Genomic DNA, 26,050 nt, shown 5'->3' on the forward strand with positions numbered 1-26,050 from the left:
TTGATGTTGAGAAAATTAATATTTAAATGTTCTCTGCTCGGCTAAAATATTTACATTTATAGTTAGTCATTTTGGCAGATGCATTTTTTTCAGAGCAACTCGTGAGTGCTCAACATATTAAGGTTGTAATAATTAACCTTCAGTGAGTGTAAATAGAAAACATTCATTAAAAACTATAATGCAGTCAAATATATCCAGTAGAGTCACAGCACAATGAGAAACTGAAAATAAATAAAAATCACACACTCCTGTGGGGACAGTATTATAATCTGAGGTCGCTTCAGTTCGGCAGGTTTAGGTTCATCATTCATTCATTATGATCATTATGTGTCAGCTGACCTAAATATAATGGATGACCAGATTTTTCTGGCATATTCCAAGATGACAATACTGGGATTTATCGGGCGGGAAACAATGTGACAGAATGCTTCAGGGAGCGATGAGACATCATTTTCACACATGGACTGAGGAGCACCACAGAGTCCAGACCTTAACGGCACAGAGAATCTTTGGAATGTGATGGATGATAATTAACATCGGTCCAACGCCATCATTAGTGCAAGATCCTAGCAGGAATAATAGATGTAAACGGTGGATTGAAATGTATGTTGTGAGGTTGCATAAGCCTATTGACATGATGTCCTCGTGCAGGCAGTGTGTGCAGTATTAATGTATAAAATGTGACAATACTACTATATTAGTACATATTGTACTAGTACAGTAATTGCATGCATGTTGAATATATGTGGACATTAAAGGGAATAAACTTGCAGGAGACATTAGATTAAAGAATGTACAATGAATGTATTAAATATTGGAAGACCATAAAATAAAAGTGGTTTGGAGTTCTCCGGGTTCTCTAGTTTCCTCCCACAGTCCAAAAACATGCAACATGGGTCTAAGGTAAATTGGACACTGTAGATTGACCGTATGTGTGAGAGTGCATTGCTGTTTGTATCTATGTGACTCCACCTATTGCTCAGTCATTGGCAACCATTATGTGCAGGGTAAATGGATGGATGGATATTGCTGATTGTAATTAAGTCCACTTGTATGGAATTTATCAGAGGAATATAAGAAAAGAAAATATATTAAAAAATATATATGATGCTGTTCGCTTGTGTTTGTTTGTATGTGAGTGCGTGTCCGGTGGTCGGAGGAGCTGCAGTATCTGCAGGGGCTCAACTGCACAACTACTACACGATGATTACATGTCATCTCTGAGCAGCAGTGACAGGCTCAGATTGGCATCGATAAGGTGTCAGCATTGATGCTTTTCCCACGTCATTTGTTCACTCAGCAGAACAGAGAGGCCTGTTGTCTTCCTAGTGCAGGAGGGTTGGACTTTCAATGAAAACTGCCTATATTACAACTTTGGTGACATTGATACAAAACGATAATTGGGCAAAGTGAGCACAGGCCTATTAACACATCAATTCAGATTATCAAAAGTTAGCAAATGAAGGCCTCGAATAACGATGTTATCGACAAAACTCCTCGGATTGTGCAAAGGTGGGTTTCAGTTGCGTTTAGCCTATTTGTGTTTGGCTTTGTTCTGAAGTACTGAATGGAGGGGACGCGGCTGTTCTCAGATCGATAACAAATAACCATTAATCCACACATGACCCCTGACAGGACGATCAATAGAGAGAAGATGGTAATGGAAAGAGGGGAGAATGGAGGACGGCAGCAACCTGATCTGAAATTACACACTGACTGAGGACAAACAAACATGGAGGCTGATTTGGACTTTTCTTTGTTTCCTGTACATACTGACAAATATATGACGTTAATATCGTGTGACATAAGTTGTTACATTGTACTCTGTGTGACTCGTTCACTTCAACAACATATATCACAATTTATTTCCTGTATTTGGCTCAGTTTTATTTTAGCACATTTACATCCAACAGTGTTCTACTGAAGTCAGGTTTAGCACAAATACTGAAAGTCAGTTAACTAACTATCTTCAAACCTGATGATAAGCAACTGGCTGAATTAACTTTACAGAGGCAGAAACCTATGTAATAAGAATTGAAGAACTTAGCCTCAAATGTCTGTCTGGACTTTTTTATTTTTTTTGCTTATTTTAACCATAAAAGGGACAGAAAATGTCCTGTGAGTGAGTGTATTGCCCATTTTTACAGAATAACTTTCAATATCTGGCAGTGCTTTACAATTTACTGCATGTAAGAATGGTGTATTAAACATCATTTTAATTTTCTGCAGCAGTTGCACATAAACACCAGATTTTGCGTGTTACATTTGAAATATGAAAAAGTAAGAAACACATTCAAAATTACATTTGGTTGAGTGTCTCAATGTGCAAAAACAGGCCAAAAAAAAGGAAACTATGTACAGGTGTTTTTCCAACTCTCCTCTCTGGTGACAAAGATGCTGATTAACTGGCTTCCTGCAACAGTACAAGTGAAATTACCGTAATAACCACACCGCACAAACCGTTGCGTATCTACACGGTGATGGAAATTGCACTTGTGCAAATGTGTCGTCATTGTTAAAAGGTTAAAGCCTTACAAGGGTAGTTCAGAAGCTTAATGTCAAAATGACATGACAATCCTTTGTCATCTCCATCCATCCATCCATCTCTACTGCTTTATCCTCCACCAGAGGGTCGCGGGGGGTGTGGACTAAGATGTGACTATTCAGGTGACTTCCTTTTGTTTTAACACATTGAATTGAATATTTAATGAAAAGACCACGCACAGTGGCAGTACACCTTGTTTCCGAAAAGCACGCTGGAACACAATAGGCCTCCAGTTGTGTTGTCATAAGTGTATGCTGTTATGAGATTTTAGATGAGCAGAGACTAAAACTTCCCCACTTCAACAGACTGACTCTTGTGTCAGACTGCACACACATTTGCTGGGTAAACTGAAGATGTCACCTCAGCTCTTAGTGTATGTAATCATGTGAAGTAAATACCAACTAAATCACAAACACCACCCGTACAATGTGTCCTGGATTCAGTGCTCTATATCAGTGACATTAGATAGAGACAGAGAAGTAAGTGCACCGGGTTAGTAATCGTTCAGCCGCACTCAAACGTTCAGCTGACCACAAGGCTTTTTTCAACAGAAAATGACAAATGGAGAAGATCTTGGACAATATCAGGTGGCAGATTCCAAGTCCTCGTGTTTTGGTGTTTTTGAGAATTAACTCTGGTAGTGACCTTTGTGATTATGCCTGTGGGCTTTAACCCTCACACACTTGCAAGCCCACACTTTGCTTCAAAAAAATCACCATAGCTTCTGAGACATACATTTAGCTTGATTTAAAGCATGAAAAACATGGGATCTGAAAACTGTCCACTGTTCAGCATGCGGTCCCCCGTTTGTTGATGAGTAGCGACACCGAAGTCCCCTGTTGTACACACACACACACACACACACACACACACACACACACACCTTAGGGCAAGAATCTGTATTGATAAGTACCAAGAGTGCTGTTTGGTCAGTTACAGGGCAGAATATACTGTGATTGGTCCAAGAGAAACTTTGACTGTAATTTGATTCACACAATTTCTCTCTGTTTTCTTTTTTGGTTTTTTTTCCTAATGGTTGTCAGCCTGTGTGCACAGCAGTGTTTGTGTGAGCATGTGTGCATGTGTGCATGTGTGTGTGTGTGTTAGCGAGGGAGGGCGGATCAATTTACTTTCCTTCCTCTGGGGGGTTACAGCGATGGTACAAGTGCTCTTCTCTTTCCCCTCATTTTCTCTTTGCATGGAAACTATATTGTTCTGCTTTATTTCCTCCTACCACAAGACTTACTCATCGTTTCATAGCATTGTTGCAAATAACTATTTGTTATTCGCTGATTAGCTGCCACTGCTGTCTGTGCGTAATGTGCAAAAACACACAATAAAACCACTCAAATGTATTGTTACATTTCCCCTTTTTTTTTCTTATTACATTATCAAATGCTGAGCTGAAGTATTGGTAATTATGGCTGACAACATAAGAACTAACAGTATCAAATGACCCATCCTGGTCATCATGTTACACACACCTCTCTTGTTCTATGGACACATTGTTTTTCTTCTTCTCCTCCTCCTCTATCTCTCTGCTGTGACTGTGCACAGTGACTGTAGTGTGCACAGTGAAGTGAAGTGACTGTAAGAAAAAACTGCCCCTGGCTACTGACAATATTAGCATAATAAAATGGAGGAAAGTGCAGTATGTATTTGTGGAGATGGTAATTCAAGCTGTGGACATGGAGAGACTTGGAGTTGACATGATAAATATAAATCACTGCAGCAGGAGTTTGACACTTGTATACAGGAGCTCCTGCTGCTGGTACCTTTTTCTTTTTAATTGATCTATTTCTCAGATTTCTCCTCTTTTTACATCATGATCTGAGCCATCATCATCATCATCATTATTATTATTATTATTATTATTATTATTATTATTATTATTATTATTATTATTATTATTAATAATAAAAATAATAATAATAATAATACATATTTTTTCTCTGAGAGAAACTGACAAAAACAGATTGCCTGTGGCCACATTTCAAATGATAATTTGATTGTCAGTTACAAACTAAAAAGGTTGTGACTGTGATCGTGTGGGCAGCTTACTGAATATGTCTAAATATGAAACAAAGCTCATGTTTTTTGGGGGGAAATATCCACATTGACTTACAAGTTATTAAAGGCAAATTGTACATTTGATGTCACTGGTTCTCTTTTAAAGCATAATTGTTTCTGAGATAAGGGCAGATCCTTTCAGTTCAATAATTAAATCTTCAAAGGCCACAAATTATTTTATCTCCTCCTATAAAATGTGTGCTACTGTGGCTCTTATTTTCATTTTATTTTTTACCACTCTTGCAGTTTAAATCATTTTTAAAAAATAGACTAATGCATCATAATGTGACCCCTGATTAACTCCTGGTCCGAATACTGTTTGTTTTAAACCATAATCTCACATAACAAATGTTAACCAGTACATTACTATGGACTTTAAACTGCTCTAACACTCACAATTAAAGTATCATAATAAATGTCATACACCAAGAGCACAGTGTAAAATATGCATCCCGACAACAGCCGAGATCAGCACCATGGACAGAGGAAACGGTCCGATGCAATGGCCACAAATGACCAGCAGGGGGGACTGATTGCTCCTGCTGATGTAAGAGCAGTGCTACTGATTCACTGCAGTCTGGAATAATGGACCATACTATGCAGAGTAATGTGGTGCAGCTATGTCAGAGAGAGAGAGAGAGAGAGAGAGAGTGGGGGGGGGTCCATGTTAGTATTTCACAATCACAATAGAAGTGATTCACAGAAATGAGAGACAGACAGACAGACAGACAGAAAGAGAGAGAGAGAGAGAGAGAGAGAGAGAGAGAACCGCATTAGAATACAAACTGCTTCTAGTTTCAGCTGGATTTTTCTAGTTGCACACACACACACACACACACACACACACACAGTTGTGCCTCTGTGTGACTTCAGGGAACATTGTATTGACATATCAATTTTCCTCTAACATTAACTACAACCAACCTGAGCAGAATTTCAATTAAAACCTTAGTATTTTCACCTTACAATGTACCATAAGCTGCCTTATGCCAACTTGCTCTTTGAAACCATATGGAATGTGACAGATGTTGGTGCAAGACAACATGAGTAAACCCAAGTCTTAAAACCAAAATTCAACTACTGTACATTTGCTATGACATAAAATGCTTTCTCAGCCTCCCCATGTGCATCTTGGTACAGTGCAGCCCTAACCATTTTGCTAGTTCCCATCTCGTCCTCCTTGAGCCATCCATCACTTTCTCTCTCTTTTCCTTCAATGTGTTTTAGCTCGTTCCCTCGTGGCATTTGTCTGGACCGTTATTTGTCACCATGAATACAATAACTGTGCAGCCATGTGTGCTTGTGCATGTTAGAATGTATACTTTGCATGTGTGCTCTCTCTCTCTCTTTTTTTTTTTTTGGTGAGAGCTATTATTGTTCATCTTTGTACAAACAAGATGGAGGGTGCGTGTGTGTGGGTGTGCTTGCGTGTTTAAGTGCTCATTGGTTGCTCCAAGCCATCATGAGACACTGCATGTATACATAGGGACGCGCGCACACACACACACACAGTCACCATTAGTCATTACGTCCCCTGCTGAGCTGAGCAGATGAACAACATGCTAGTGACAGGGCTAATTCCACAGCCCACGCCTGAATTACACAGGCACAGAATTTATCTGAGCATGTGTGAGTGCGTTTTCCTTAGTGTCCTGAAATATCAAACCTCTGCTTATGTCACTCTTTCTCGTGTGGAGAGAGAGAGAGAGACGCTGAAATGTTATTAAAGTAGACCTTTAATTACCTTTTTTATGACTACACACAACTCATTCTTGATGAGCACGGCTCTGTGTCGTTAACTGCAAACCAAAAGCCATGTTGTTTGATTAAGAGAGACTATTATTTGTACAGCTCTGTTCGCCACATTCTCGAAAAAAAGTTTCCAAACTGTAAGGAGGATTTGTTTTGTCATCAGATTCACCACATGTAACCTGTTGTGTTGACATGCTTTAACCCTTATTACGCAGAGCATTTCAGCTGTTTTTTTTCCATTACTATGTTAAAACATACATTATATACAGAGGGTATAAGATATACAATATAGTATATGTACAATATAGAGTGTAGCATATCCTTTTTTCAGCACAACAAAGGCAATCTGATGAAACAGTCTGATGAAATTGTTCTTTCACCAACTATATGAACACACCTAAGCAGAAAATAATTAATTAATTATTATTATAATAAAAATAATAAACGTTTTTGTGATTTTTTGTGAATTCTGCACAATTATTGCTCCTTTATATCACTACTAAAAATGTGATATGAAACCTGTTAGATATGTTTCCTCATTACTGTCAAGAGTAACTTTTTGGTTGACTTGTGTTTCCAGAGGGATGGAAACACTTGAGGTGCTCTAATCAGAATTTAATCATGCATGTTGATGTTTGTTTATCTTTAGAGAGCCTTTAATTATCACACATACATGGTGAGAACAACAGCTTACAAAAATGATGAATTGTCAGTGCACACGCAAATGTTCACAGAAAAGTGTTTTCAACAGACTGAATCTTTTTCTTTCATGATCTTGTTTGTCACTTATTAACTGCTTCACTAACCTTTACTGTTTGCTGTAAGGATACACACACACACACACACACACACACACACACACACACACACACACACACACACACACACACACACACACATGTTGATAAAGCAAGAGAGAAAAGCAGCAGAGGGAGGGAAAAGAGGAGAGGAATGACTGAGTGAGCAGAGGAGAATGGCTGGAAGAAAGGAGTGAGATATGAATGCAGGAGATAATGGAGCAGAAACACATCAGGCTTTAGTATCTGAGGCAGAACAGTCAGCAGAGGAAAAAATAAACACCCCTACAAACACTGAGAGAATGGTACAGCTCACTTGGGAATCATCCATTCAGTGAGTGGCACAGTCAAGCTAGAGGAAAACACAGTAAATGGATCAAGTCGGGTTTATGGCTCCGTTCAAAAGAACAAATTATTGTTAATTTTGTCCTTTTAGCTGGATCACAACAGTGAGCCCAGACCTGATTGACTGTAAGAATTTTATGATTAATATTTCTTCTCTTTTTTTTTTTTAAGGAATTAAGGTGAACGATGGAGAGGAAAACATGCTGAGTGAAATCATACATGATCCAGTCATACACTAAATAGTTAAACAACATAATACCACACACTCCTTTACAGATTTGATAGCTTGTTTATGTATGTCTAAGTTTAAGTGTTTGCATGCATGTACTGTAGGTGACATCTTGGTAGCTGTCAGCAAAGGTCAGCCACATATGCAGGACCGTGATTTGACAGCTGATTGGCAGATGGACCCCCCAACATAATATGTCATGGCAACCACAAGGGACATTGTCAGACTGTCAGCTAGTACTTTCACACTGGCAAGCGTGGTTCCCATTTGGGCTGAAGTTTTCTTCAAGACCGTTAAGTGAGCTTCTACAAGCTTTCTTTCTGTTAATTCAGAAAGTTGTATTCATCCAATTGTGATTAGTGTAAGGAATACAAACTATGCTCGAGCAGTGTTAGTGCAAAAGAAGAGGACGTTTATGGACGCCAGGTGTTGTTAGGGTACATTTGTGCACAAGAATACAGCTGACTATGATTGTGTGTGTGTGTGTGTGTGTGTGTGTGTGTGTGTGTGTGTGTGTGTGTGTGTGTGTGTGTGTGTGTGTGTGTGTGTGTGTGATTGTGTGTGTGTGTGTGTGTGTGTGTGTGTGTGTGTGTGTGTGTGTGTGTGCGTGCGTGTGTGTGAGTGCACGTGCATGCGTGCGTGTGTTGGTTTCCTTCTTAATGATGTATTATAAATGTTGCCATACCATCACAAGCACATGTTCATACTGAAGTCGGAGTCATTCATTTAGCAGAATGTTAAACTGTGAGTGAGGATGTCTTGGATATGAAAAATGTGTAAATATGAAAATGGCTGTGGGTGCAGAGAAACCAAATAAAAAGAGGCATTGCTTTCTACTGAAGTCCATAAACCCACACAATACGCTGAGTCTAAATCGTCTTTCAGAGGCTCTGTAGCTAATCACAGTTATTGGTAATCAAACAACAGCTTCTCCATTAAGAGTTCAAAGTAGAAAAAACGTGAGCAATAAAAACCCCAGAGCTGGATTCTATGAGTTTCCAACTCTCTGCCAGCATTTCCTTCCCTCGACCATTACAGCTCAAGATCCATTTCAGAGACACACTTCTCACAGTGAACCTGCATACTGGCTCTCCGACAACCTCTGGGGATACAAGCTCCATGTCACTTTAAAATACTACCACTGCAGCGAACCACAATGACCCAAAAGATCAAGCCTCTATTTGACATACTGCTCAAAGAGAATGTTTCATTACGGCTCAGCAGCTAATTCAGTTCCAGTAAAACTATTTCTCTTCTTCATCTTATCATTGTCCTCGGGCATCGTCTTGGTAAAAGAGTGCTTGTCTTGTTTTCTATCACTGGCAATTGGCAAAAGCTGTTACAGAGATTTAGAAACTTAACTCTAATTTGGTTCTTCTTTACTCTTGTTTCTTTATGTGCACTGAGCCTTATTTCATTTCACCACCTGCACAATGATTCAGCTTTATTTTGCCTTTAATCAGCCAAACTCACTCTCACGAGATACGGGATCTAGACTCGGAGGCTGCAGATTCTTCCCCCACAGTCCACCATTTTGTTTTTGCCATATCAGTGGTGATGTTGTGCAGATGTGATGTTTCCTTGCCTTCTCTGAGCCATTGTGGCTCGGGCTGTACAGGCCTTTGAGGTGTTTTTGTTGCTGTGGTGATGTTTACTGATGCAGACCATTACCATCCATCCATCCATTAACTCTCCTACTTGGACAAGTCATCAGCTTAAGGCTGACAATAATACAGACAAACTCACACTCATGACACTGCTTGTCTCTAATCTGTGGAAGGGACAGTCAGTCAGTCAGGAAGTAAGAAAAGTGAACACTGAATAGCCATTAGGAGGTGATTTGAATGAAAGTCTAAGGGAAAATTAGTCCACTTCTCGGTTTATGTATAACTTCAGCGGACGTTTTCTTGAGGAGTTAATGTCTCAATTGCTTAGTTTCACGGCAAATAGCAAGCAATGTAAAAGCCAATTATGATGTGACCTTTAAATAAAGCCAAACCTGAACACTCTTTACTCTTCAATGCACTACAAATCTGCGATGGCTGAAAAAGATTCTCTTAAAATGTTTTTTGATATTTTAGGAAAGGCCTTTCCACCCACCATCAATGGCTGGTCTAACTGATACCTTAAAACAAAACTGTGGGAAAAGCCTTCATAGATAATTGAATATCCTGTTTTTAGGAGTAGATGCTCCCTTCGAATGAATCGCTTTGGCTCAACAATGAGGTCATTTTACCTGAACAGTTACAAGCTCGTGTTTACCTCTGTATTTTTCTAAGTCTCTATCACAGCTCCACAACAAGAATCAATCAATTAAAAAGTGACTCCAAGCAGCTTCAGCGTCTCGTTCTTTGAGTCTATTACGTTCTCTTCAGCTCTTCAGCTCTTCAGCTTCATACTGTAGCCTTGGGACCTTTAACTCAAAATGACATATTCCTGTTTTGTGGGAGTCTCTTTTTCTTCTGTGAGGGGTGCTGTTCATCACTGTGCAGCTGGGGAGCAGCTCTCATCGCTGACCCATTTAAACACAGTGTAGTTGAGAGAGTGGTGAAAGTAGGACACAAAAATAAAGTTTAAGGCACTGTGTGGGAAAAAAAAACCCACAGGCAAACACATGTGCAACACACCTTTGTGTCGTACCTCCCTCAAGATCTGCTGTATCTGCCCTTTTAGGTTTGTTTCTCTCTGTCTTCATCTCTGCACATTATGGCCTTATGTCAAACCTGTCTTTTGTTGTGTATTACTGACCTTCAGATACCAGTAACTGCTTACAACTCTCTTGAATAGTGTTGTATATAGTGTTTGCTCTTAACACGTGCGTATGGAAATGCATCAATGACAAACTGAAAGGAAATAAAATGAAAGGACAAAATAAACTAGCCTTTTAAAGTTTTGTTTTACTCTTTTTAGAATGTTTATTCAGTAAATTGTTTGAATGCATATAAATAAATCAACAAAAAGGAAAATGTTTCTCCTGTTGGTAGATGTGAAAACATGTATTACTGTACAAGAAAGACAGGGATTGTCTGGATTCTCTCACTTCCTCTCACACTCTGATCAAGGACTCCTGTGTTCATTGGGGGACAAAACTATAGATAAAAGTGAGCCCATGTCCTCTCTATTGGTTGTGTGCGACTTTGTGTGATTTATGTTTACACAAACTGCGAGAGACAATGGGTCTAGAGAGACAGGGAGAGATGGCTCTGTAAGAAGCAGGTGACAGAAGCACAGAAAGATGGTGGCAAATATTATTAAATATTAAGTACAATTACCTTTCCACTAATGTCATAGAATTCCAATGAATGAATTCCAATTAAACACTGTTGGAAAAACCTCAAATCCAGGTTTAAACAAGGTTGTTGACCAGTGATAATTGGGTAGAGGGAGAGAATGGAGAAGACTGATGACAGGGTTGGAGGTGGAATGATCGAACAGAGGAGGAGTTGACGATGGAGAGAGAACCAATGCAAGGTTACCTGAGGTGGAAAACATCACTCAACTCTATCGTAAATAAAGACTGGGCAGTGTGTGTGTGTGTGTGTGTGTGTGTGTGTGTGTGTGTGTGTGTGTGTGTGTGTGTGTGTGTGTGTGTGTGTGTGTGTGTGTGTGTGTGTGTGTGTGTGTGTGTGTGTGTGTGTGTGTGTGTGTGTGTGTGTGTGTGAAAGAGAGAGGCGATTCATGGGGGTGTATTAATGAAGCTCCTGCAGATGACCTGAAATACCTTATATTACAAGGGTACACAGTCAATGTGGTTACATGCATGTTAAAATCCAATATTAGTCGGACTAAGACAATCATTTGGTATTCTTGGTATGTGATGTAAAGACGTTAGTCCGACTAAAACTAGCTTGATTTTAACATTCCTGGATAATCCAGTGGACTAGAGTCGGACATGACGGTTTTCTGATTGATTTAATGTGATGTAAACGTCAACAGGGAACTGATTCAATACACACTTAGCCTAGAGAGAGATACAGCGCCACCTCTGGAAGCAGAGTCAGACGTACACGACCAATGAATCGATTTTCTCCTCCACATAATAGAGTTGGACTCTGCAAGTTGCCTGTCTTAGTCTGACCACGGCCTTAATTAAACTGTGCATGTAAACGCACTGAGTGTGTTCTTCTGTAGGTAATTTAAGACCCGATTGAGAAGTCTAGTAATCACACATAAAAAAAGGAAACACCACATCACTATTGTTGGTGGGCACTGAGTACTTATAGTTTGCCAAAGGCAAGAAATATTGGCATAAAGTTGAAGAGCTGAAGTTTTTTTGAATTTCAGATATTTTTACACTGTAATGCAACATTACTTGTTCATTATATATTACATATTCTGTATGAGCTTGTTTTTCAGATGGCAGTGGAGGTTATGATGATACTATAGCTTACTTAATATGAATCGTTGAAAGTGCTATTGGGGCCACTGTGGTAAAAACCGAACACAGTCCCTTAAATACAGTAAAGGGGACATATTATAGCCTATTTATCCAAGTTAATCTAGTTCCCTGGTGTCCTAATGAACATGTCTATGACATGCTTTGGTCAAAAACACCTTAAGGATGAAGCACCCTGCCTAAACAGCCCTGTTAGTAGTATCTCTTTAGGTCCACCTTAAAAAAAAGTAAAACGAAACTTAAGGGACAGGAAATGACATCAGCCACAGAGGCTACTGGGAGCTAACAGCAGTTAGCATTTGGAAAAGTGATCATTTGCAGGCTCTCGCAGGCACATTGCCGTCATATATAACATGTATCTACTGGACAGATAAATCCTCTGACGCTGGAAGTTTGTGTAGAACTCTGTGCTGCACTGTGGAGCCAAGAATAGAACTTTTTGCAGACTTCCGGTTTTTGGATACCGTTGCTCTGGCCTGCACTCTACCGTGTTTTTTACGGACAAAGCAGAGGTCCGCAAGACAATAATTCCAGGAATTTAGTGCATTGTGACGTCCCATTGAGTGCGGAAGTCAACACTGCGTGTTTCATCTCCTGTACTTAGACTGAGGAGGACAACAAAAACATGAGTGAGTCATCTTTTTTTCACACTTTGGCGACTGATAGGGCCTCCAGACTCCCAAATATAAGGATATAAGGATTTTAAATTATTAAAAAGTTGTTTTTGCATAATACGTTCCCTTTAAAATCACCCTTGCTTGGTCAGTGTCATTTCATGCTTGATCACATAAGAGGTCACGCAAAAACTCATGGTTATGTTTCTCACATGTTTCTTGTTAGACTGTGGGAAAAATTGTGAACATGTTGCTGCTTACTAGCTTCTAAAAGGACTACTGCATGAATTTACACAAAATTCAGTGGAGTTATAGTTGTGATGAATAAGTGAAGAAGATTGTCCACTCAAAACAGAAAAGTTATCAGAAAGTTGGTACCACCTGGTGAAAAAAAAGGAGCAAGCAAGAAGGAGGAGAAATGAGGATGGCGAGTTGTTGTATTATTAATTGTAGTGCGATATCCACAAGTACAGGAGTGAACTATGTTTCCATTAGTGGATCTGTCGTTCTTCCTGCTGCTCTCATCCTCTATTTTGGTTCTGACTTCTTTCTGAATGGATAAGCATGAGTCACCCAGTCCTTAACCTCCTCCTCTCTCCTTGTTTCTGGCACTAAATAACATCTCAGTCTTTTTTTGCTGTTGTCTTCATTTTGGTATTTACTGGTGGAAATACAGCAAAGTGAGAATGTTGGGTTCTTGGAGACCCTTTATATCTTTATTCTAAAAGATTCATGGTGTGTGTACATACGTGCGTGTGAGCTTGAGCTCTTGTGTGCACGTGTGCAGAATTGTATGTAATTATAACCGTTGGGTGTCTAACATGCAGCAGTGAGCATCGTAATGTGATAGTGTGAACATAATGTATATAATCTGGTTTGCATGTGTGTACTTGTGAGTGTGTGTGTTTGCATAAGTATAGAGAACATGTAGGGTTGTATGTGTATGTGCGCTGGTTCCTGTCTTGTGTGTACTGCAAATCTAAATCAGACCAGTTGCAGACGTTCCTTTGTGGCATTTATTTGTCAAGAGTTTACTAAATGTCACACACTTTATGGAACATTATGCAGCTTCTGTGTTTTGTTAAATTTTTCTTCTGGCTGTTTCTTCGCTTCATTACCTTGTGCCTCTGTGGGTGTCTCCCTGCACATCAATTTACAAACTGTTATTCTCAGATTTCTTTCTCCGAGTGCAATAGAGAGCAAGATAAATGAGTGGTGAAGATAACTGGGAGAAATTAGAAGGGGGAATAAGGTAAGGGGACAGAAGAAGAGAAGACAATAATGAAACTGTTACATAAAACAAACAAAACACTTCTCCATTAGCCCTAATGGCACCCACAGTGCTGACACCAACCTTTATAGCAACCAATCGGCTCTGTGGAAACCCTTCACACATGTGCGCACACATAATTAACGTCATACAGAGAAACTCATTAAATTACCAGTGTTAACTATTTGGCCGCTGTGGCATTTTCCTGAGGCAGAGTGGTCAGAGAGGCTGAGTGAGAAGACACTCTAATAAAATGGTTACTATAGCAGCAAACAATTAATCGTGTGTGAATATTAATAACATCACAATGAAATCAACTGACGGTGAGTGAAGTCAATTCTGAAGGACCCTAGATTTTACAGGAGACTTAGGGCCAATTCCAATTCCTATCTTATATCTTATATCTTATACCTTTTGTCACTTAGAAATGGGACACCCCTTAAATGCAGATACGTCTTCAGACTGTGGGGGGCAGAATAACGCGAAAGCTGCGTCCAATCTGTCAACTCCAAAAAAGAAGAAGAACACATTTACGTCTCGATTATTTATTACGATCCATTTGTCAGTCAAATTATTAGGTTGTCAGTTAGTTATAAGATAATACTCATACAAATACCACAACCACGGACATATTCAGCTGACAGTAACCACACACCAACAATGACGTCAGTAATCCATAATATGGGCCTAAACTAAGATAATACAATGGTTTTCATAATTTCTATATCTCTATTAACAAAGAAAATACTTAATTTGTAGCGTACTTGTTTTGCTACTTTCGCTGCCATCTTTGTTATGTCAAAACATGCAATGCATTCTGGGTAGCCCATGCTCCCAAGGGTAATCTCGAAAAAATCTCAATATTGAGGGCCCTACAGCCCTTAAACTTGGCCCTCAACTTAATTTTTCTGAGAATCGGGACAGCACTTGCACTAGCGGGAGCACATTTCTGAGATTGAGGGTTAAGCAAGGAATTGGAATTCACCCTTATTCTAGCTTTTTACTGATTCTAAACTGAACTGATAACACACATCAAATACCTGTGCCGACACAGTTTAAAGGCCACAGTGCTAAATCAGTTCCCTTAAGGTGTAGACACGCGCACACACATACAGGTGGACTGGGTATGTGTGCAATAATTGTTGAGACAGCAGTGAAGGCATCTGTGAAAGCCTGACTGACAGACTGGACACACAAATGGCCTCATTCACTCATTCACTGGAACCTGCTTACTGGATGAGTCGCATGTGTGTGTGTGTGTGTGTGTGTGTGTGTGTGTGTGTGTGTGTGTGTGTGTGTGTGTCATGGTGTGTCATCATTCTGACCTTCATGTGGTGGTTGTTTTCATCACCAGACACTCACTCATTCCTTTTTATACAGTGTGTTTCCATGTTGAACCCTGAGCTTAGAATATATACAGTAGATATACAGACAGTAATACAGTAAAGAACTCACTGTCGAGAAAAAAAGTGACATGCGAAGAATGCGCTGAATAAACGAGGAAGGAAGAGAAAAGGAACGAAAGAACTGGAGGGAGGGAGGAATTAAGTGGAGAAGCAGGAAGGTGGTAGGTTAGGGTGAACTGTATGAGTTCTGCTCCAAGAGACTCTGCCTCCTCCTTGCATATTTTATCTCTCTAGCTATTTATACACTCACATATATATATATAAAGTTTGAAGAAAAACGTTGTTGAATTGTTAATAATTAAAGCAAGCCGTTCCCTCCATTTATCTTGTCCTTTTCGAAATGTGTAAGAACACTGCACTGCAAGAGAGTGACCACAAAAAGAAGAAAGAAGAAGAAAGCGGTCAGCTTTAGCATGGCAACGAGCCTTGGTCACATTTATTTACATCCATGTTTAAAATATTAAATTGCATTTTCTTATCTTAATATCTAAATAACGTAATTGGATCAATGGGCTTTTGCATTTACACCTGTTATAGGTGTGATATCTCAGTTTAAAATGAACAAATACGTTAAGCAGAATAAGAATAAACAACACTTACTGGGCTGACATACTTAATGAAACATAGATATGTGTTGTATTTACAGGGTTTCTTTTCGTCAAAACACGTGTTTCTGTGATCTCATCTCTTCTTTGCTTTGCTCAGTATTTTCCCCTCTTCTTTCTCTACTGTTCCACATCCCATCTTTATGTTTGTGTGTATGTGTTCGCTTGTCTTCCCTCTGGACTGGAGGCTACGCATGATTCAGTTCAGTTCATGTCTGGATTCTCCCCAGTCTCGATCTGACTCTCCCTCCATCTGTTCCCACTGCACCCTTGCGCCTTAGTAAATGTATTTTTTATTTTTTTTAAATTGATCTCTGTTTCTCTAAATGTCTCATCATCCACCTTATTTTCATTAACTTTATCGTTTCCAAGGTTTTCATCACTTTCATTTCTCTTTTCTCGGTTTGCATTTGTCTATCCTTTCTGAGCCTTTCCCAATTTTAAAAGCACTTTTTGTCAATAGTACAGTCAGTGACTTACTTCTTCTGGTGAACTGCAGGGCTTCAGCCACTTTGTATACACACATACACACACACACACAAAATGTTGTCTTTTGAGCTGAATTTGTATGTATGATAGCTTTAGTGGTCAATTTCTCACGGTCTAAATAATGTTCTTTCTTCTCTACTGTTCGTGTGTAGTATTCATCACTATCCTGTACACAGTAGTAGTAGCTATATTTAACGCTGTGCATTATCTCTAGGTCTTTACTGTACTGTGTCATCACCAATGCATTAGAGTACAGTACTATGAACTGCACTCTCCAGAGACCCTGAAGGCATCGTGTTTCCTCAAAGGAAAACACGTGTTGAGACTCACTCTCAGTTTGTCTGACTGACTGACTGACTGGTTTAGTTGCCTCTCGTATTTTCTAATCAGTTTCTTCCTTCCATTCTTCTTCATCAGTCTCCTCATGCTTTATCGCTGCTACTACTTTTCCTCCCTTCCTTCTTTCCTTTCTTCCTTCCTTTTTAATTTCCTTAATGACTCCCTTCTTTCCTCATGCAGTCTTTTAGTTCTCTGCATGCAAGTACTGCATATCTTGTTTCTTCTTGACATCCTTCCATTGCTTGGTTGGTTGAGGAAAAGGTGAACATTTCAGATAAATTACATGTTATGCAATATAAAAGTGGACTTTGACTATTTTAAAAAACAAATTAAGGTGACTCAAAAGCCACAACTCTTACAAAGGACAGAAGTTTAACTTACCTACCTTTCATCTTTCCTAATTCTCCATTATCTTTTGAACCAATTATCAATGTAAAAGTTAGGTACCACTCTCATGACCGCCACTGGATTATCAGTGGCTATCTGTGATATTTTAAAAGGAAAACATAAACTTTGCAAATGTTAATTAAGGGCCCACTTTAATGCATTGTATCTCCTGCCCATTTTACATCTTACAGAATCACACTGTATCATTTTAGACTTTGCATATGTTAACAGTGCGGTTTGTTCATCTGGCCAAACACTAATAAACGGTCTTTATGAAACAGAAAGGCAAAGTAATGCTGTTTTATTAACATTTCTACAGTAAACATTGTGTTGCCTCGGGTGTATTACCCTTCCTCTGATTTTAAAATGATCAAAGAAATCTAAAAGTCAATTTCTTTAAGCGGACCTAGACCGGAAGTTCCAGTTAAAGCTGTTCTTTAGTGTGTATCTGCGTCATTATCTCGTTTACGAAGCCCTTAAGTTTCGAAACAAACAGTCCGTTGTGGAGGCTGTTTCATGATCGACAGTGTCTTCTCACTCTGGGTCTGACTCCGGGTCAAAGTCGTAAAAGGGACTGCGGTGGAGAGTTGTGACGAAACTATTTTTAAACATTGTTAAAACAATGCTTTGATAATGAGTATCAGTGCATCCACCGTTCCAGAGGGGGGATGCACTGCTGAGCTTCTGAGAGCTGGTTTGCTAATTATGTCACTTCCGGGTATTGGCCAATCACAAGACAGTCGGGAAGTCTCTACGCTGGCTGGCCAATCACAACACACTCTGTCTTCTGGGTGTGAGATTTCAGTCTGAAACACCGCGGCTGAGGACAGCGTCAGAAAAGAGAGATTTCTATCGACTTGTTTACAGCAACTAGGAGGTTTTTGACCATAAAAACAAGTTAATGTATGTAAGTAGACCTCCATAACTGACATATATGTGCAACAGGACCACTCTATGTGAGCTTTAAAGTACATTATCAATATGTGGCCAATGTTGAAAAATGCCAGAATTTACCTTTGTATTTCTTAAAATGCCTTCATAGATACCTCCCATTGCTTAGCAGCCACAGCTGTTGTATGACATTTCTTTAATATATTTGCACTAATTAGCAGTAGTGGAATACTAATCTCTTCTTTGGAAAGTGACAGGACTTTGGAATTAATGGCTCAAAGGAATGGCAACGAGGCGATGATATTGCATTACTTACACTAAAAGAAAATGAGACAGTATACTGGCCTTTGAGAGGGAGGGTTGGGTTTTTTGTTTCGTTTGTTGTCTCTTTATTTTGTATTGAAGTCAAACCAAAAAAAAAAAACATTCATTTTGATTAAAAGATACTTAACACATGGGAAATGATTGGCATGAGACCCAGCTCAGTTACTTTCAATTCACCTATACAGAATTGTACCCACAGACCACAGAACATGGGGAGTTGAAGAGATTAATAGAGGAGCTAGAGAAAGTATTGAGAACTTAATAAATAAAAATAATCAATAAAAATGTAAATGGATGAAGAGAGATGGAGATATTTAGGAAGACAGAGAGGTCGTTAGATCAAAATCAATAGAGCAAGACCAAAAGGGCTTCGAGCACAGAAATAGAGAGGAGTGTGTAAAAACAGGAAAAAATAATTCAGAAAGTCTAAAGTCTGAAATTACATATCGGCTTTGAAACATCGATGATGATGTTAGAATGGACAAAAGAGAGGATTTCTCAGAGGGAAGACAAAGACGAGAGGTTCTGGCCTAACTGCATCCACACAATAAAGAAGTTCAACAGTGGAATGAATCGTCTTGTCTGTTTGTGTTGAAGGGTATCGATTGTCTGGACGGAGATGACTCAGAATGTGAATGTGTACAGTCCTTGTTCTTAACTACAACAAGGTATATACACATACTTGTACCGCATATCTTAAAAACATACATATGGGCACACTGCTTTGTATGTATATGTAACGATTCTCTTACCTCAACCAGATGTGGCGTGGGGTTGAAGCCGCACAGATTACACACTTGGCTTTGACACTGCGTACAGCTGTTGTAGTTGGGTGGGTCAGGGCTGCCGATGTTCAGCTCCGTTTTACAAAGCGGGCAGTTCACTTTTGGCTTGACGGGTTCTGGAGTGGGTACAGGGGCTGCCACAGGCTCCTGCCTCTGTGTCACTTTCTGCAGATGAGCAGGTGTTTGCTGTTGTTGTCCATGTGGTTGTGGTTGTCCTTGCTGCCCTTTTTGATGATGGACAGGTAACTGCTGTTGCATCATACCTTGTTGATGGGGAATGTTCTGGTGTTGCTGCTTCTGAGTTAGAGCATGAGGCCCACCCATTTGGGGACCTCCCATTTGTGTTGGAGCATGAGGCCCACCCATTTGGGGACCTCCCATTTGCGTTGGAGCATGAGAGCCTCCCATTTGTGTTGGAGCATGAGAGCCTCCCATTTGTGTTGGAGCATGAGAGCCTCCCATTTGTGTTGGAGCATGAGGGCCTCCCATTTGTTTTGGAGCATGAGAGCTTCCCATTTGTGTTGGAGCATGAGAGCCTCCAGTTTGGGGACCTCCCATTTGAGTTGGAGCATGATGGCCTCCCATTTGGGTTGGAGCATGATGGCCTCCCATTTGAGTTGGAGCATGATGGCCTCCCATTTGGGTTGGAGCATGATGGCCTCCCATTTGAGTTGGAGCATGAGGGCCTCCCATTTGAGTTGGAGCATGAGGGCCACCCATGGCAAATGGTTTGGTTGCAGCGATTCCTTGTTGTGGCTGCTGCCTGATGTCAGTACTTGCATTGCTGAACACCACCTTCCCTCGTGCAGGGCTTGGCTGGGTGGAAGCAGTGGGCAGAGGGTCAACACTGATTAGTGTACTAGCCTGATTGAGCAACGATGCTCCAAAGCCAAATAGTTTGGTCAGACCATCCTGGGCAGGAGGGGGCCCTTGACTCTGAGGTCTGTGGGCTGGCGAGGAGCCGGCACTTCTGGTATGGTCAGGGTGCCGAGCCATTGGCTGGTGCATTGGGGAACCCCGACCCAAATCGGGCTGGGAGGGCGCTTTGGCCAGACCAGGAAGAGGAATCGCCCCAGGGTGGGGAATCCGTGGACCTCCAGGCTGACTGGGGCCTCCTGTGGGACCTCCAACAGATCCTGTTGCTCCAGGACCTCTGTGGGGCAGTGGGTCAGACCTCATGCCCTGCTGAGAGGGCCCTATCTGTGTCTGGTGGCCGCCAGGGCCTGGGTGTCTCTGTAAGCCTGGGGAGGCCTGAGACTGAGTCTGCAGTCCTGGCTGGGATGATGGGTAGGTCTGAGACTGAGATTGGGGATACTGCTGGGACTGATGGTATGGCTGGGCCTGGGAATAGGCCTGTGTCTGGCTGTAGGGCTGAGACTGCTGTTGCTGCTGCTGCTGATGTTGCTGCGGATGTTGCTGCTGCTGTTGCTGCTGCTGCTGCTGCTGACGCTGGGTGGACTGACTCTGTGCTCGAGGTTTTGGCTGTGCTGCTGCTGCCGACTGTGTTGGCTGAAGTGTGGGCTGCTGCGGCTGGACGATGGGTTTGGCCTGGTGGGAGGGAGAGTGAATCTGCTGTTGGCTCTTAGAGCGAGGCGTGGTCATATCAATGCCAAGAGCTCTTTGCATCTGACAGTTGAGACACAACCACTCCTGGACCTGCAGACAGAGAACAGACAGGTTTGATGTTATTATATCTGAATATACACTTACTCAGAGAAAGTAATTTTTTTAAAACCTAAAAGATTCTACACTTACACACTACCAAAACAGCGTTTTGCAGAACAACTGTTGGAGGTTTGTTGATTAATGTCAGACAAGTCTAAACAATGACAGATGAGCGTAACACAGAGGGAAATCAGAGACAGACAATGAAAGTAAGCAAAAGATGAAAAGTAAAAAACATGATTAATCTCTGTGAGGACAGAGCTTAGTATTTATATATAATATCGTCTATCAATCTAACCTATAGGCCATTGAGTTTCTCTTTCAATGCTGATTGCTATCGATTACTTTAAGTGTCACTGATGACTCAGACAGTCCAGTCCAGTAACTCTAATCATAAAAACCACATGAACTTTCTCTTCATTTATCTAACTTCAAAGCTGGAAATTATGCATGAAAGTAAATGCATTTGGATGGTTAAACATCAAATATGGTCAAATGGTTTCTTGCCATGAGAAACAGAAGTGCAGAGAAATAGTTGTAATCAACCAGAAATGGAGAGAGACACAGAAAGAGTGAGAGAGAGAAGTAAATCAACCACAAATTGACTGCAGCACTGAGTGATTGCCGAGCTGAAACCACAACCTGAGTGAAAAGCATTACATCTCTCACAGACACTCATACATTACGTAGCACACAGGTATACACTCAGAAATCAAGTGCAAGCACAATCAAGACACACACAAAACACATGAGATACATCGTCGAATGAAATGAAGCGACAGCGTCCTTCACCATCTACAAATAAACACGAAACATCACCCCTCCTCCTATTCCTCTTCTCCTGTCTTCCTCGTTCCTTCTCTTCTTCTTCTTCAGATGAGAGCTGATACTCCCTTGTGTCCGGACCTTGGTTTAGCTCTCTAATTTCTCCCGACTGCTTAAAACACACAGCTTCTCTCCAAGCTGTGTCAGCCTGCTCTCATCCTGTCTGTCCTCCCGAAGCTTTGCATGCACCACTGCAACCCAGCTGCCATTAACAGTGCTATTTTAGCTCCCCTGAAGCCAGAGCAAAGATAGTAAATCGCTGCACGTTTCAAGGGTTCCTCCCATCTCCTTCTTACCCACAATGCAATGCACAGCAGTACTGTATCACCCCCCGTCTGCTGTCAACTAATCACCCCCCCCCCCCACCCTCAAGCCACACACCCCCACCTTGTTATGAGACAAGTTTACTCCTTGAACTGAGTGAAAAGATGTGGAAAGCACAGGGGAAAGAGAAGCAAACATCAGTCACATATCCTAAGTTAGCTTTTCCTCCCACTGAGCTTTTTCTGTCTGGCATTTTCTAGCTTGACAGCATCACTGATCCCATGTTGTTAACTCAGAGGCTAAACCCACTGCTGCACCCTCACATATTCATTTCCTCCTTAACATATTCCCTTTGTAGCTCTCTCCTCTGCTTCTGCTACTTTATCTTTTTTCCCCACACCCCGTTTTTACACTAATTTCTCTGCTCTTTCTCTAATCAGATTGAAAATGTAGGTCTTGTTCCCTGAATGGCTGAAGTAGAAAGAAATTGAAAGTATCATTTTGCTGTCCAGGCTCCTCCCATGTTGGGCTGCCATAATTACATCTGATGAGGATGGCAAGAGGGAGATGGGGAGCATAGGGAGAAAGAATGGGGGGTCTGATTTTAATGAGTCCCTGTCCATCCTCCATCTCTCTGAAGCCAGCATCAGGAGAGAATCTTATACAAATGAGGGATAAAATGAAAGATGGAGAGATGGTAAAGAGCGGAGAGAAAATGTAGAGGGAGCAAACCACAGTGGTGAAGGAGTAAGCAGTTTTTTTTTAATCCAGGCAGCTCTGCTCTCATCATGTCAAGCGTAATCAACAACACAGCAAACACAGAATATCCACATCTGTTGCACTGTGGTTAAAACCAATGGATCCTTTCATGTGAGAATTGGCTTTACCCTATATATAAAAACAAACAAAACCTTCTGCATAGTTATTTTTTTATGGATAAAGTGACCCCTAAATGCAGACAGATGCAACAGGACACAGAGTAGATCGACAAATCTACAACAGGTTTCATGTTTGCACATGGAGGTCAGTGAGGACATAGTGTCTCTGTCTTCCATCATAAATTACCAGCCTGCTGCCTAAGACAAAACACAGACAGGGGAAAAAAAATCAAATATTGTCAGCGTAGTAGCCATCACTTGACCCCCCACTGCCAAATTAGTGTTGATATTAATGTAGAAACCTCTGCTCTCTCACACAGATTGATAAGCCTGTCATAGGACATCTGCAATAGGTGTCTTATGTCTGTAAAAGCTTTGGAGTACAGGCATCACCTCAAGTTGTAACCCAAAATTTGTCTGTGGAATTTCGATGTGTTTTCCAGCTCAGTCAATGTCCACGTATGTGGAACTTTATACAAAAATAAATAGATGTCTCTTTTCCTCAGAGGAAAATAAGCCATGAGCACTTTTGACTCTCCACACTTAAACAGGAGGGAAGGTAATGGCAAATAGTTGTGTCGGTTTTTGTGTTTTCAAATTTAGTTGTACATAATATGTACATTTAAGTGTCAATATTATTACAAGATATCATAACTTGAATAATTTTACTGTAATAATATTCATGGCAAAAAGGGCAGTAAATATGTTTCTTCTGGATATTGGTTTGTTGCATGAGCATTTTTGCAAACCATGCTAAAGCAGGACATCAAATAAATGAATAACACTGAAATGTTACCCCAACCCAACCCTAACCTTCATGATGTTTAAAAAAAAAAAAAAAAAAAAAGTGCTTGTTTTGATGTGGAACAATGTATACTTCAAAATAAAATCATATTTCTGATGCAAATTAACAGCAACATACATTTAATGTTAATAATGTGATGTAATTACAACCGAATGTCATTTTTACGATAAAAATAAATAAATTGCCCCACGTGTTTAAATATTATCGATTTGGAACCACATGTGGCCCACGGTTCGCCAGTTTGACACGCCAACAACTATCTAATCTGGCTGGTCCCAAGTGAGATGCTTCCTAAACGGGACTGTGGAACACCAGCAAGATGGTCACATCTGGACACACGTCATTCAATAAAAATGATTCCCCACCACTGCTTGTAGAATGGGACAGTAATTCCATTGAATGGCGTAGTATGATCCAAAACACATTGACTCAGTAGCAACAGTATATTACAAAGATTTAATAAACTGCCTATTGTTTGAATCGATGGATTTTTTAAACTGGGTTTACAGACAAACAAAGTGGAGAGTGACACAAATAAATGAATTAAACTGTGTGCCAGCTACAATATCTATACATCTCTTATAATTTATGATAATTAGTCAGTTTCATTCACCCCCACTTATTGAGTAGCTATAAGCGAGTGGAAGCTCCACAGAGCAGAGTTCACTTCTGATCAAATATGTCACCAATTTGCCACCATTTTGTCACGTTAGAAGCTCTATTCTGCGACTGCCTGCCACACACCAAGTGTGACATTGACTCGCATGCACGCATACACACACACACACAAAAGCACACTTGCATTGTGACCAGCTGCTGAAGCGTTCACATAACACATCTCCAAACACGGAGCAGGTGTTAATGCCGTTTCACGGAGAAACCTTGATGTGCGATTCACAACATCAGCAGATATTTCACCTCTTCATTTCACACAAAATAAAACCACAAACTTCAAACTTTCCACTTTCTTTCCACTCTCACTCTTAGTTGCATTTCATTTTTGACAATGACTCCATGTTTGGAAATGGTTTCTGCTTGACATTCGTCTTTGCCATGACGTTGCACAGTCATATATAACCCAGAAATTGAAATTGTGCAACCAGGCATAACCAGTCGTGTGCTGCTGGCAGCTCCACTGGAGCGTTTGGATGATTAATGCCTTATCCAGGGGCACCTCAGCAGATTCATTTAATGACACCTCAAACACTTGGACAATCCTAGTGTGGTTTCTTCTTTCAATTGACCATGGCACAAAGAGGCTCGAGTCTCATAAAATTAGTGCAGCAAATTGATCTCTGTGGTATTCTTCAAGCTGCAGGCAAGGTTTTTGTACATTTATTATAATATACTGCTTTTACTGTACACTCAAGGTTTGTCTCAGTTATGCCCAAGAACAAATACAGGCTTAAATCATCTTTTTTTTGTTACCTTACTTTGTCGACAATGTTCTGCTATATTATACAAATGACAAAAATCCTCACCCACTCACTCACTCCCTCGTTCCACAGAACTGAATTCTAATTGGAAAATTATCAATGGCTTTTAACTTAAAATAACATAGGCATGACGTTTTTCCTTGTGCAGTCTTCCAGATTATCCGTTCCCTATCAAACCGCTGACAATAAAACGTCGATATCAGTATAATTTTTATCAATTATTTTTGCTACTGCTTACATAAATGACCTTTCATGTCATCACTGACTCAGAACTGTCCTGTCTAAACTTATAACTTGATACAATTGTTATCTATCTTCTGTCTCTACCTCATCTCCCTCTTGTCCTTTCTCTCCCCCTTATGGTTATCTGTCCCCCACCTCTTCTCTGTCCCCCATTTTTACTTCCACCCCAACCGGTCGAAGCAGATGGCTGCACATCTTTGAGTTTCTCTGCTCTCGATGATGTTCTATAGTCTATGTACAGAGTGTTGAGATAATGTATGTTATGATTTGGTGCTATACAAATACAATTTAATTTATTTTATTTAATTATAATATCCCATCACAACAAAGACAAATATGTCCTTATCAGTATCAGTTCTAATGCACAGTATATCAAATTATCCACACTGTTAATAGCATGTGATCCACTTGGAATTGTGAGTCAGAACATAACCAACCTATCTGCATGGGTAGATATAAGACGATTTTAACAGCCACAGCATTCTAGTGATCGGGTCGGCAGTTCATTTGAGTGTACTGAATCAGTTGAATCAGTTCATTAAAATGATTCGTTCAAAAGATGTTTTCACCGAATCGTTCAGTGCTTAGCATGAGCCCCGTGCCCTGCTACGTGACTCACCTCCTCCCTGAGTGCAGTACGTTCGCGCCGTGGGTCATAGAGTGAGTGACAGAACGCGAACGAGATTCACG

General features: G+C 40.5%; 1 protein-coding gene across 1 annotated transcript in view; it reads right to left on the reverse strand.

The window, feature by feature from the left end:
- The window catches only part of bsna (bassoon presynaptic cytomatrix protein a), a gene marked incomplete at both ends in the record, with an annotated part of 111,174 nt that overhangs the window by 38,814 nt on the left and 46,310 nt on the right, over positions 1-26,050 (reverse strand). Inside the window, one exon of the mRNA XM_083894792.1 lies at positions 19,212-20,900. Coding sequence (XP_083750918.1) covers positions 19,212-20,900 — 1,689 coding nt within the window. The remainder of the gene's footprint in view (positions 1-19,211; positions 20,901-26,050) is intronic.

This window comes from Microchirus variegatus (genome assembly GCF_963457635.1).
Source record: "Microchirus variegatus genome assembly, chromosome: 9".
Lineage (NCBI taxonomy): Eukaryota > Metazoa > Chordata > Actinopteri > Pleuronectiformes > Soleidae > Microchirus > Microchirus variegatus.